General features: G+C 42.2%; 1 protein-coding gene across 2 annotated transcripts in view; it reads left to right on the top strand.

Annotated features, from left to right (window-relative positions):
* The window catches only part of ddx27 (DEAD (Asp-Glu-Ala-Asp) box polypeptide 27), a 33,812-nt gene continuing 18,960 nt past the window's right edge, over positions 1-14,852 (top strand). The window contains exons 1-7 of one of the 2 annotated variants that reach the window (XM_068048084.1): positions 1-160; positions 5,584-5,727; positions 6,294-6,353; positions 11,276-11,486; positions 11,617-11,666; positions 12,229-12,315; positions 14,144-14,249. In XM_068048084.1, the coding sequence (XP_067904185.1) occupies positions 77-160; positions 5,584-5,727; positions 6,294-6,353; positions 11,276-11,486; positions 11,617-11,666; positions 12,229-12,315; positions 14,144-14,249 (742 nt within the window). In that variant the 5' untranslated portion in view covers positions 1-76. Of the gene's footprint in view, positions 180-5,583; positions 5,728-6,293; positions 6,354-11,275; positions 11,487-11,616; positions 11,667-12,228; positions 12,316-14,143; positions 14,250-14,852 lie in introns of both variants that reach the window. The other variant, XM_068048085.1, reaches the window with a different exon arrangement.

The raw sequence follows: 14,852 nt of genomic DNA, 5'->3' as shown, positions 1-14,852 counted from the left end.
CTAGCGACGGACACTTCCTGTACGCTGGAGATTTGCACATGTGCTGGTTCCGACTCTAATCGGTTTGTCGCGTTTGATGGCTGCTTTGGATTTTATCGGGACAATCGGCGATGAGGATGAGGTTCCGGAGGAGGAGGAGGAAACGGGGTCCGAGGGAGAGGTGAGGGCGACGTGGCCGTGTAAGTTTGGGGCCTCCGGTTCCTGGGCCTCGGCGGCCCTGGAGATCGCTTGGTCCCGCACGTTTAAAGTGGGGCCCTGCTACCATTCATATACAGCCAATTACTTCCAAATACAGCCACTATTGTGATAGTCATGTGGAACACAGCAAGATCCCAACAAAAAAATGACAGCTTGTTAGAAAACGTGGTCACATGCATATCTTTATTGCAATAGTACTTCTTTAAATACAAGATTTCTAGTTATTTTTAAACCAAAGACTTTAACAGAATCTAAACTTCTCACTGGAAAAGGCTACATAAAGCTTTCCATGTGTAAAAACAGGCCTAGGAATATAAATACAAATTTTGTCAAAAGTCTGGCCTTGTGTCTCCTGAGTTGAAAAGGTAGGTTTACATCAGATAGGCTCAATATTATTCAAAGAATAAACACTGTATTTCCTTGAAACCTGCCTGTTATAATTTCAGCATCTATCATTGAAGAAACAGCTTCCAAGCTACCAATATTGTTCCATGACTAAGTCCTTGTTTAGGATTCGAGTTTCATAGCAACATTGAGTCTAAGCTTGTGCAGTGGCCTGCCATTGGCGTTAGACTGTAGAAACTCTGGAGGCTGACCTTTTGCAGAAGCCATATTAAGAGTATCTTCAGAATCCCTTCTCTGTTGCGGTGTCAATACAGAATATCTCATAATTCCTTCTGGCAACTTGCTTACAACCTATGTTCAGCTATAATTTCCCATTTTGGACTAGTTGCCCTTTTTGAATATTAGTACAATGTTCACCTGTCTTCAGTCCAGCAGAGTAATTCCTGACTTTACATATAAGCAAGAGACACAAGAAACTTATACGCAACGCTCTAGATATTTGTAATGTAGGTTCTTATATTATTTGCTGATTATGAAGGTATATGTTTTTTTACATTTGTTCATGGGATGTGGGCGTCGCTGGCTAGGACAGCATTTATTGCCCATCCCTAATAGCCCTTGAGAAGGTGGTGGTGGCCTTCTTGAACTGCTGCAGTCCGTGTGGGGTAGGGAAACCCACAGGAATGGTGATTATAGTTCCAAGTCAGGATGGTGTGTGGCTTGGAGGGGAACTTGCACTTAGTGGTGTTCCCACGAATCTGCTGCCCTTTTCCTTCTAGGTGGTAGAGGTTGCGGGTTTGGAAGGTGCTGTCTAAGGAGTCTTGGTGCGTTGCTGCAGTGCATCTTTTAGATGGTAAACACTGCTGCCGCTGTGTGTCGGTGGTGGTGGGAGTGAATGTTTGTGGACGGGGTGCCAATCAAGTGGGCTGCTTTGTCCTGGATGGTGTTTAGCTTCTTAACTTGCCGGAAGTCCCAAAAAAATTAATAGCGATAAGGGACATGGACTTAATACAATTAACGTAAGTAAATCATCAGTAACAAGGAAATTAATGGAACTAAAGAGTGAGAAATCCCCAGGACCTGACGGTTTCCATCTGAGGGTGCTAAAGGAAGTAGGGGAGCACATTGTAGATGCCCTAACTATAGTCTTTCAGAGTTCCCTAGATTCAGGAGTGGTCCCTTTGGATTGGAAAGTTGCACATGTCACTCCAGTTTTTAAGAAGGGTGAAAGGGGGAACCAAGGAAATTACAGACCAGTTAGCCTGACATCTGTGGTGGGCAAGTTGCTGGAGTCTATAATCAAGGATAGGGTGACTGAACACCTAGAAAAATTCCAGTTAATCAGGGACAACCAGCATGAATTCATGACGGGAAGGTCATGCCTGACAAATCTCATTGAGCCTTTTGAAGAGGTGACTAAGGTAGTGGACAGGGGAGTGTCTATGGATGTTATTTATATGGACTTCCAGAAGGTATTTGACAATGTCCCACATAAGAGACTGTTAACTAAGGTAGAAGCCCATGGAGTTGAGGGCAAATTATTGACATGGTTAGAAAATTGGTTGAGTGGTAGGCCACAGAGAGTGGGGATAATGGGTAAGTACTCCGATTGGCAGGATGTAACGAGTGGTGTCCCGCAGGGATCTGTGTTGGGCCCTCAATTATTCATTAACAACTTGGATGATGGCATAGTAAGTCATATATCCACATTTGCTGATGATACAAAGTTAGGCGGCATTGTAGACAGTCTAGATGATAGCATAAAATTGCAAAGAGATATTGACAGACGAGGTGAGTGGGCAAAACTGTGGCAGATGGATTTCAATGGAGGAAAGTGTGAGGTTATCCATTTTGGACCAAAAAAAGGATAGAGCAGGGTACTTTCTAAATGGGAAGAGATTAAGTACAGTGGATGTCCAAAGAGACTTGGGGGTTCAGGTGCATAGATCTTCAAAATGCCACAAGCAAGTGCAGAAAATAATCAAAAAGGCTAATGGATTGCTAGCCTTTATATCTAGAGGATTGGACTATAAAGACAGAGGTTATGCTGCAGCTGTACAAAACCCTGGTTAGACCCCACTTGGAGGACTGTGAGCAGTTCTGGGCACCACATCTTAGGAAGGATATATTGACCTTGGAGGGAGTGCAACATAGGTTTACAAGAATGATACCTGGACTACAGGGGTTAAGTTACGAAGAGGGATTACACAAATTAGGCCTGTTTTCGCTAGAATTTAGAAGGTTAAGGGGTGATCTGATTGAAGTCTTTAAGTTATTGACAGGAAAAGACAGGCCAGATAAAGATAAACTATTTCCACCAGTTAGAGATTCTAAAATTAGGGGGCATAGTCTAGAAATTAGGACCAGACCGTTCAGGAGAGATGTTAGGAAGCACTTCTTCACGCAAAGGGTGGTAGAGGTTTGGAACTCTCTCCCACAAACAGCAGTTGACGCTAGAACAGTTGTTAATTTTAAATCTGAGATAGATAGATTTTTGTTAAGCAAAGATATTAAGGGATATGGGCCAAAGGCAGGTATATGGAGTTAGGCCGCGGATCAGCCATGATCTCCATGAATGGCGGGACAGGTCCGAGGGGCTGAATGGCCTACTCCTGTTCCTATGAGTGTTGGAGCTGCACCCATCCAGGCAAGTGGAAAGTATTCCATCACACTCCTGACTTGTGCCTTGTAGATGGTGGACAGGCTTTGGGGAGTCAGGAGGTGAGTTACTCGCCACAGGATTCCTAGCCTCTGACCTGCTCTTGTAGCCATGGTATTTATATGGCTACTCCAGTTCAGTTTCTGGTCAATGGTAGCCCCCAGGATGTTGATAGTGGGGGATTCAGAGATTGTAGTGCCATTGAATATCAAGGGGAGATGGTTAGATTCTGTCATAGGAGATGGTCATTGCCAGGCACTGGTATGGTATGAATGTTACTTGTCACTTATCAGCCCAAACCTGGATATTGTCCAGGTCTTCCTGCATTTCTATACGTACTGCTTCAGTATCTGAGGAGTTGCAAATGATGCTGAACATTGTGTAATCAGCAGCGAACATCCCCACTTCTGATCCTATGATTGAAGGAAGGTCATTGATGAAGCAGCTGAAGATGGTTGGGCCCTGGGCACTGCCCTGAGGAACTCCTGCAGTGAAGTCCTTGAGCTCAGATGATTGACCTCCAACAACCACAACCATCTTCCTTTGTGCTCTGTACGACTCCAACCAGCAGAGAGTTTTCCTCATGATTCCAATTTATTCCAGTTTTACTCGGGCTCCTTGATGCCATACTCGGTCAATGCTGCCTTGATGTCAAGGGCTGTCACTCTCACCTCACCTCTTGAGTTCAGCTCTTTTGTCCATGTTTGAACCAAGGCTATAATCAGGGCTGAGTGGCCTTGACTGAACCCAAACTGAGCAGGTTATTGCTAAGCAAGTGCCGCTTGATAGCACTGTCGACAACACCTACCAGCATATATAATGTGATACACATCGCATATAATGTCTGCAGTGGGTTTTGCTTGAGTTTAATGAATGACTAAATTAACTGGGAGAGAAAAGTGAAAGTTGTGAAAAAATTGATTCTGTTTGGAATGTTTGATGAGGTGGTGATTTGAATAAAAGTGAATGCGGTGGGCCTGGCTTTCAACACACAAAGAGTCTAAAGAATGTAATGGAAAAAGATATTCATCAGAACCTGTAGTCCCTGAAGTCAGGTTATTGAGCAACAATTAGAAAGAAAGAGCTTGCCTTTCATACTTTTTATATTGTCAAGATCCAAAGTGCTTCACAGACAATTAATGGCTTTAAAAATTTAATTACTGTGGCATAGACAGACATGCTGGGTAATTTGTACAGAGCAAGATTGAACCAATAAATGAAATGAATGAGCTTATCTGTTTATTAGTAGTGTAGAGGGAGAAGTGTTGACTAAGACACAAGGGAGAACTACCCACTCTTCTTTGAATGGTGCCATAGGATGTTTTGCATCCACCTGAATGCCATGACAGAATCTCTGTTTATTGTCTCATTTGAAAGACTGTACCTTAACAGCATAGCACTCCCTCAATGTCAATCTAGTCTGTATAGTCTACTTACTTGAGGGAAGCAATTGCCACTGCACTGGACTCGGCCTTTCTGACTCTTCAGCAGCAAAATTATTCAAGTATCATTATTGTGTAGAACAATACCAATGAAATTTGAAAAGCCTTTAAAACATTTATTTTCTTTTAAATAGATAACAGGTACCAAACCTTCTGTTGAGTTATCTTTGCAACTAATACAGACTAGTTGGGACAGTACACAGTCGGAATACTGATTAACTTTGGCTAGCGATTCATTACTCAGAATTTGATGTACAGGATACTAATGGGTGTAAATAAACCTGAGGTTTTAAGTCAGGTGGGAGAATTGTCATTTAAATTCACCATCACAGCTTAAGAGTAACATTGAGAGCAGAAAATGAAGCTGGGAGGGGGATTTATAACACAATTTAAGCTAGAAATCAGCAACAGGGATTGGAATCGGGAGGGAGAATAGCCACTTACAGATCACAATATTAGAGAAATGGAGCTGATAGGAATGACCTGCACTTACAGCACTGCAATATTTTAATTGCAACTCTCCCTCCCAACTTCAGTCCTGGCTCTTGCTGCTTATTTAAAGTATATGATAGTTAAACTTGGGAGACATTTTGCAGTGCCCTATCAATCATTGGAACAATCATAATCCCAGTAATAGTTTTCTATCGTTAAATATGCTAGGCCTGGCCTGTGGACTGATGCCAAATTCTAAGTTCCAAAGCAACGTATAGCTATTAATTTTTACATAATGCAAAATAACTACTCAGGCTACAGAAAGATTGCGCCAATGGTAAGTGTCCTCTTCAAACCATCTATCCCAGTTGGATTACTGATCTGAGCAGACGAATGGAGTTATGCTGAGTGATCTGCTGTTTTATGTTGTCTGAATAAGCCATGGAAGGACTGGTGTTGCACATCTCATTTCTTTTGACTTTAAGACTTTTCTATTTGTTTGTTTAGGACCCGCCTGTCACTCTACTGAAGAGAAAGAAGTTGAGGAAGCAGTGTATGGACTTCAGTGAAGACTTTCTGTTCACCGAGAAGGATGGAGAATGTGACGACAGCTGGATGATGGCAGATGTCCTTAGCCAACTGAAAAAGAATGTGAGGATCTCTGACCCTGTCTGACTGCAGGCTGCAGTTGCCCTAACATTCTTGAATAAACACCAGACTGTTCTTAGTCTTGCAGCATTCGCTGTTCCTGCTGTCGTGCTATGATGCTCTAGTCCAGAAATGCTCTCTGAGCATTGGCGTTCAAAAAGTTACCGCAATTGTAGTAAATAGACGGACTTGAAAGCTTGCTTTCTGTTTGCTTCTCTGCTAAGTTAAGGGTAATTTGGGATTAAAAGTGGGTATCTGAAGTACGTGTGTTGATGAGTGTGCATATATGCCCCATTACGCATGCTTTTTGAGGTTGTAGGCAAGACCCATCAATTTATTATGCCCCTGTCAGTGCACTTGCTGACTGTTTGACTGAGTGGGTGCTTTACTCTCTGACTTTTGTTGAGTGCCGGGTCACAAAGTGGTTCAGGATGACCAGGTGTTGCCTGGGCACCTAAACTTGGCAATTTGTGATCAGAAACCTAGACTTATCTGTTTGTTGCTCCTCAGGGGATTTATAGCTTGTGTTCTTGAAATAACGTTAACTTCATTTTTCTGCTTAATTCCAGAAAGCACCAACAACCCTGGATGAAAAGATAGACAAAGTACGAAAGAAAAGAAAGAAAGAGGTCAGTTGTTTCCAACATATAATTGAGAGCATCTGAATGTTCAGGTCTCGGGAGCTCAGTGGGACACAGAAGCTGTGATGTCCCACAGACTAAATTTTACCCCCATTTTTCCTTTCTTCCCTTTCCATATCTAAAACTAATTAAAAAATAAGTTCTCCCTGTGACCACGTGGGTTTCCTCTGGGTGCTCCGGTTTCCACCCACATGCCAAAGACTTGCGGGTTGATAGGTAAATTGGCCATTGTAAAAAAATTGCCCCCAGTGTAGGTAGGTGGTAGGAGAATTGAGGGAAGGTGGGGATGTGTGAGGGAAAATGGGATTAATATAGGATTAGTATAAATGGGTGGTTGATGGTCGGCACGGACTCGGTGGGCTGAAGGGCCTGTTTCGGTGCTGTATCTCTCCATGACCCTAACTTTTGCTGGGGGATATTTTCACAAGGACTAGGAATCCTTCAGTAACCTGCCCAAGTGGCCATTCTTCAGGTAAAAACCTAGACATGATGGAGGACCGGAGGGTTCAGATTCGAAGCTGATCCTTTTCATACAGGAACATGATCCAGGGATCACTGGATAACGGTCAGCAACAGGAACATTGCTAAGTTTTTTTTCCTGTCCTCTTACACTTGCTGTTAGCTTGGTAGAGATCAATGAACTGAGCACAGACAGAGGCTTGAAGCTGAGTCCTTCCTGCTCTTGACCACAATGAACAGTTCACTTGCACACAGAAACATTAGCCAACCTTAGCAGCCTACAGTGCAAAATAGAGACCAGGGAGAATGAAGATCTAGTGCAAAAATTAGTGGTGTAGATGAGAGCAGAAAGTCACATTAAGACATTGATGGTTTAAGGGACTGGTCAAAATTGGCATATGGAGTTCAATGTGGTAAGTGCAAGGTCATCTACTTGGGACCTAAGGGAGCTAGCTCAAAGTATATTCAAAATAGTAAGAAGCTAGGAACTGTAGAGGAACTAAAGAAATAGTGGTCCATGTACAGAAATCACTAAAAACTAGTGGACAGGTATAAAAATAATTTAAAACTAATGGAATATTTAGGAGCACAACGTGGTTTTACACTTTACTTTGGGGAGTCATAGAGTCATTTACAGCATAGAAGGAGGCCATTCAGCCCATCATGTCCATGCCAGCTCTCCAAAGAGCTATCCAGTCATTCCCACTCCCCTGCTAGATCCTCATAGTCCCGTAGGTTCATTTCCTTCAAGTGGCCATCCAATTTCCTTTTGAAGTCATTGATTGTCTCTGCTTCCAACACCCTTGTGGGCAGCGAGTTCCAGGTCATTACTGCACGCTGCATATAAAATGTTCTTCCTCACATTTCCCCTGCATCTCTTACCTAAAACCTTCAATCTCTGTCCCCTAGTTAATGGGAACAGTTTTTCCATATCTAACTTATTTAAGCCTGTCATAATCTTGTACACTTATATTACATTTCCCCTAAATCTCCTTTGCTCTAAGGAGAACAAATTCAGCTTTTCCAACCTAACTTTGTAACAAAAGTCCCCCATCCCTGGAACCATTCTGGTAAATCTCCTCTGCACCCTCTCAAGGACCCTCACATCCTTCCTAAAGTGTGGTGACCAGAACTGGGTGCAATACTCCAGTTGGGACCCAGCCAGAGCTTTATAAAGGTTCAGCACAACTTCCCTGCTTTTTTACTCAATGCCTCTTGTTTATGAAGCCCAAGATCCCATATGCTTTGCTAACCATTCTCTCAATATGTCCTGCCATCTTCAAAGATCGATGTGCATGCACCCCCAGGTCCCTCTGTTGCTGCACACTAAGTGTGCCATTAAGTTTTTTTTCCTCTCCCTATTCCTTCTGCCAAAATGCATCACCTTGTCAGTATTAAATTCCATCTGCCACCTGTCTGCCCATTCTGCTAGCCTATACCCAGTTGCAGGTGGTTCATATCATCCTCACTGTTTACCACACCTCCATGTTTGGTGTCATCGGCAAATTTTGTGATTCTACACTGTATTCTAAGATTCAAATCATTTCTATATAGCAAAAAGAAAGCAGTGGTCCCAGCACTAACTGTTAGGGAACACCACTTTCTATCATCCTCCAGTCTGAAAAACTACCATTTACTACAACTCGCAGACTTCTGTTTTTAAGCCAATTTTTTTATCCAATTGGACACTGACCCTCCGATTCCATGAGCCTCAATTTTGTTAACCAGATTTTTATGTGGTACTTTATCAAACGCTTTCTTAAAATCCATATAAATAACATACTCCATATTCCCTTCATCAACCTTCTCTATTACTTTGTCAAAATATTCTATTAAATTAGTCAAGCATAATCTGCCTTTTACAAATCCATGCCTTTTTATGTCCACATGTTTTAATTTTATTTAACCTAATGGGCTCTTTTTTCCTAAAGAAACTTCAGGCACAAATCATGGGCTTTGTAAAGAGAAAAGTTGTTTATTATTAACACATTAGAAAATTTTCATTAGAATCTAAACAATATCTTGGGTTTATGCACAAATTAGAATTGCCTCAACAAGTATAACCTTTAGAAATCAAATGCCTATCTGAGACCAACCCCAGAATGAAAATCATATACTCACGGTTGGCTTAAGCTTGTCGGGAAGATTGGTAGCAAGTAGTCAAGAAGATACCAGGTGAGGTGCTGCCAGAGAATCAAGGTGAGAGTGAAGCAGGAACTGTTTCATTTCGCTGAGAAAAGTCTAGGTTTTTAATCTAGAACTACACCTCCGAGACGGTGACTTGTCAGCAATAAATTCCTACAAATACCATCCACTGTAGTTTACTATGATCACAACCTAGCATGTGCAGGTGTTCAAAATGATCTCCAGCCGACCCGGACTCAGTTCTTGTTGCTATGGTGATTTTGTTTTGCGGTGTATCCACAACGTAACCAAATTAAGTTGGCAGGGATTCAAATGACCTTTTTAAAGACCTTATTTAGTATCAGATTTTTGTCACTACAAATGTTGGCCTTCATCTAAGGCAGCTGCAATACATGAGTGGAAGTTGTGTTATAGTTGTAAAAAGTTCTTCTGAGACTGCATCTGGAGTTTTGAGTTCATTTCTGGGCCCTACACCTCAGGAAGGATATAGTGACTTTGGAGGGGGTGCAGCGCAGATTAGCCAGAATGTTACTGTGGTTAAATTATGAGGACAGATTGTGTAGACTTGGCTTGTATTCCCTTGAGTATCAAAGATTAATGGGTGACCTAATTGAGATGTTTAAGATGATTGAAGGAATTGACACAGTAGATGGAGAGAACCTATTTCCTCTGGTGGAGGAGTCCAGAACAAAGGGGCATAAACCTTAAAATTAGAGCTAGACCATTCAGAGGTGATGCCAGAAAGCATTTCTTCACACAAAGGGTAGTGGAAATCTGGAACCCTCCTTCCCTCTTGTCCCTGCCCCCCCCACCCCCTTCCCAAACCCCCAAAAGCTGGGGGTCAATTGAAAAGTTCAGAACTGAGATTGATAGATCCTTGTTAGGTAAGATTATTAAGAGATGAGGAACCAAGGTGGGTAAGTTGAGTTACAGATCAACCATGATCTAATTGAATGGTGGAACGGAGTTGAAGGGCTGAATATCCTACTCCCTGTTTTGTATGTTTCTTACGATGAATGTAAATGGGTTCAAGAGATAATTTGATTTGTTTCTGTAGTGAAGGGGCCAAGTGCTAGGGTAAGAAGATACTCACTAGGAGTTGAGATCAGTCATAACTGCTTTTGGCCCTAATGCATTTTTCTTGTTCTTAAAGGCTCTCATATTCTTTATCTGGTAATGTAGGAGTCTTTCTTTTCCAGACCAATTTTGTATTCTGCCATTTTCTCAAAGTGTTTATTTCTTTGTGGGTTATGTTTCCATGGATGGCAGCCTAAATGGTCACAGTTCAAGTGCGGGCATTGAGAATGAGCATTGCTGGGCCATTAAACTGCAGAGGGCCAGATTCTGCACTCACCTTAAGTCCACATGCACACCTCTGAAGGTTTCACTGGATAACCATTAGGAGTGTGAACCCTAGCTAATTTTTCTGTTCCACCCCACCCTGACCAACCAAGGCCATCCTTCCCAATGAGATTGTCTGTCTAGCTCAGCACAAACCAAGATAAAAGCTGGGGCTTTCTAGGTCACTTCTGTCGTGGAGAAAATAACTTGTCTCGAGTCCATGGGATTAAAGTAAATAGAGGTTTATTCAAACACTGGTGCAAGGGCAAAGTGTCTGGTGAAACATCCAGAAGCTTCTCAATGAAACAGAGTCTGTAGTGCAAATTTATAGAATACAATAACCATTACTCATTTGTCCACACTACCCTCCCCCCCCCCCCCCCCCACCCCCGACACATTCCAAAGCTTCAGCTTGATCAATAAACTGAGGTGTATTGTCTCACTAATAATTCCTCCATGTCATTTCCTCTCTATTCCTGAGGCTTGGTGTTTTCACAGTTTATAATATCCTGTGTCTCCTGTCTTATCTCAAGGACACCATGTTTACACAGATGTAAAGGCAATTAGACTTCTGGGCTGTACAGCTTCCCATAACCATTGCCATGCATCCCATCGTGCCCTGGTTCCCCACAACTACAGTGCTTCCATCTTCCTTCTAAGACTGTTAACGTATCCTAATGCTAAATAATCTTCTGATATTGTCCTACTGGTCCCACTTCAGTTCCTCACTGGATAAACTTACTGAACAATATGGAGAACATGAAAAATTAAGGATCTTTCAGTGGATGTTGAGGTCTCTTTGACTTTTGCAGATGGTTGCAGAAATGGATGTAGGTTGGGGACAAGAAGTGATACTTGAAAGGATGTTGCTAGGAGAGGGAAAATGAGGAGGGATAGTAACAACCTGAGAGGAGGAATGACTTGTATCAGTCTGTGCTTTTGATTTAAATGTTTCTCATTTCTAGGAGAAATCTATAAAAGAAGCAAAGAGAATAAAGACGGACTCTACTGAGGACACTGTGTCTGAACCATGTACGGTAAAGGAAGAACTGGATGAGGTAGAGGCCAATGATGAAGTGGAGGAATCTGTTGGAGAAAAAGAGTCAGAAGATGAGGAAGATGATGAGTCGATACCTGAGTTCTCCTCGGGAGATGAGGATATTTTACACAAAGCAGGTAAGATTACTGCCTGGTCTTGAATTTATTGGGATTGTGATTTTGTGGTAATACTGTACAGTTTGTTTCCATCTGTTTATTTCTGCAATGTGCACATTCAGAGACTGACTTAATGCTAATTATTTCACAGACACACTGAAAATAAAGGGGAAGAAGAGAAAGAAGAAAGTTCCTGGGAATGTGAGTATTTATGGTGTTTTGTATCTTCCTGTGGTTTGGATTGTAATGCTGAAGGCAAGAGTTTGAAAGGGAGAGGTCTGCAGCGGGCGACTGTTCATGACCATTAGTAATGGCTGGGTTTTATTTTTGTCTGCTTTCCTTAATTTAGCTTTTAGGACTTCACAACTGGATGGAGAATATTCAGAGTGGTGACTAGGATAGCGAGGCAGTATGTGAATGGAAGGGCAACTGGAAGGAGAAAAGCAGTGAAGGGGCAATTGGAGGGATGAGTGGAAGGAAGGGGAAGCAGAGTGGCATGTAGAAGGAGGGTGGTATGGGGAGTTGGCTGGCACGAGAGTAGTAAGGGAGAGCGAATGAGAGGAGGCTCGAAGTAGAATGTGGGGAGGATAACAAGCATTGGGATAAGGGAGAACAGATGTGAGGAAATGGGGAGATTGGGATGGAGTTTGGAGGAATGGAGCGATGATGGGAAGGATTATTAAATTGGGGCAGGATGAGGGACGTGAAGCTATTTTTGGAGTTTATTGCCTCCCAGATTCACACTGTTCGTGCTCCCAACCAGGAATTGGGTCCATTCTTTGAGGATGCCCCTCAGTTTGATGACAGCCTGATGTTCCAGGATATGAATCTCTCTCGGCCACTTTTAAAGGTATTGTATGTCACTTGACAAGCCACGTAGCGGTCAACATGTCTTACTTTTACAATTACCCATAATTTGTCTGGGAAGGAAGTATTTACATTTACAATTTCAATTCTGTCTTGTTACTTTCTGCTTGTAAATTGATGAACCTGTTAGGAATGTGGTGATGTGCACGTGCTCCTGTTGGCTGCTGCTTGTGAAGAATTGATCTCTTCCCCTCTTGAAGGCACTAACTCTTGCAGGGGTACAACTCCAATTGAACCCATTATTCTTTTGTACCTTGCCAAATGGCTGTTCCTCATGTGAAGGCCCAGACAATGAGTGTCAACAGATTAACTGCCTGTTGAATCATAACCCAGCTCAATCCTGCCCTCACCTGACACTTACAGGTGCATTTTGGAGCAGGAGAGTCTGGGTGGGATGGGAATCCTGGATAATTTTCTCTTCCTAGCCTGCATACATGGAACAAGACTTCAGGAGGACAGACTGGTGAAGTGGGCAGACACATGGCAGGTGAAATGTAATGCAAAAAAACTGTGAAATGATGCATTTTGGAAGGAAAAATGAAGAGAGGCACAATAAACTAATTGGTACTGTTTTAAAGAAACAGGGATCAGGCTGTTTACGTACTATAAATCACTGATTAGGCCTTAGTTTGAGTATTCTGTCCAATTCTGGCACCATATTTTAGAAAGGACATCAAGGCCTTGGAAAAAGGGTGCAGAGTAGATTTACTAGAATGGTATCAAGGATGAGGGATTTCAATTATCTGGAGAGATTACGGAAGCTTGGATTGTTTTCCTTAGAGTAGGAAAGGTTAAGAGGGAATTTAATAGAGTTTTTCAAAATTATTTTGGGTTTTGATAGAGTAGATAAGGAGGAACTATCTCCCCTGACAAGAGGGTCTGTAACCAGAGGATACAGATTTAAGATAATTGGCAAAAGAACCAGAGGGAAGATAATGTTTTCCTACACAATAATTTGTTATGACCTGGAATGCACTGCCTGAAAGAGTAGTGGAAGCAGATTCTATAGTAACTTTCAAAAAGGGAATGGGATATATGAAAAGACAAACAATTGCAGGGCTATGGCTAAAGAGCAGGGACTAATTGAATAGGTCTTTCAAAGAGCCAGCACAGGTGCAATGGGCAAATGGCCTCCTTCTGTACAGTAAGATTCTATGAAGAAGCTGAGAAAGAGCAAGGAAACGTTGGTAGATAATGTTAAGAGTGACTTGCACAGAAAGAGATACAGATAACTGAAGCAGCCAGGCTTGTTCAGAACCAACAACAATGGGGTGAATTCATTTGGCTCCATCATTTCTGCTTAGCTCAGTGATGGGAATTTAGTATAGTAGTAGCCTTGGGAGTGACTACAGACAGTTATCACTCTCCAGCAACATCTGGTTGAGGTTAGTAACTTCTGGATTAAATCAGGAACCATCCTAGTTTTGTATGACTGTTCCACACTGGGAAGTGTTTTGTACTGATTGGGCCATTCGAGAAACAGATACTTTTTCAGTGAAATGGTTGCAGTAGTTTAATTTTTAACGTATATCCTTAGTTCTCCAGAAATCTTGGGCCTGTGGTACATTCTCTGAAAAAACGCAGCATTTATGGCTTCCCAGTAATAGAGAAACTACAAAACGTACTTATGTAGGCAGTATTGTACACTTTGCTTGTATTTTAATAATCCCAATAGAATACACTATTGGAATGATACTGTTTAATTTACTGGTGATTGAGTGCCTACCTGTGATATTGCTGGAATCCAAAGCTTGAATCTCTGATAGTTTTTCCCATCTTTTTAATCATTGTTCCTCTTTGATTATGTTTAGGCAATCACTGCAGTGGGCTTCAAGCAACCAACCCCCATTCAGAAAGCATGTATTCCTTTGGGTCTGCTAGGCAGAGACCTGTGTGCATGTGCTGCTACTGGAACAGGTAAGTGTAGCCTCAGTGTCTCGCTGGGTAATCCCCAATACGTGAGACTGGTGTGTAATCTCAACACCCGAAATGGCTACTTGTGGAAATGATGATGTGTCCAATATTTCCTCTACCTGGGCCATGTTATTGTTACAGTGATATCACCATCTGTACCTGAGATCTGTATGCATTGCTGAGATATCACACAGCATTTCTTAAACCTGGCCTATCCACACATTGCATTTTTATACTATTGATGTGTTACATCTTTGCTCATCGGTTGTAAATTGTGCAGTTATACCAGGGTCTAAGATGAGGCAGCATGATGTGTGACATCTTTGAGTGATGATGCTGTTAGGGTATGGTGTGCTTTCTAGAGGATAGGTGTTTTATGGTAATTGTATTATTGATATTGAGAGCTTGACTCTGCTGTGAATTTACCAGTTCATACCTTACAGCTGGTATTGGTCATCTGGGTTTGTTCCCCAATTCCTCTACACCTTTTTTGTGCAGAGTGGTGGTTCCATGATACTGGTCTGCCTCTGCTACTCCATTGTTCAGGCGAGCTTCGAGCACAAAGGCTGGCTTGCTAGCTACTTATCACAACAGAGTTTAATCCTG

The sequence above is a fragment of the Heterodontus francisci genome, chromosome 16 (assembly GCF_036365525.1).
Source record: "Heterodontus francisci isolate sHetFra1 chromosome 16, sHetFra1.hap1, whole genome shotgun sequence".
Taxonomy (NCBI): Eukaryota; Metazoa; Chordata; class Chondrichthyes; order Heterodontiformes; family Heterodontidae; genus Heterodontus; species Heterodontus francisci.
This window is presented reverse-complemented; position numbering and strand designations above follow the sequence as displayed.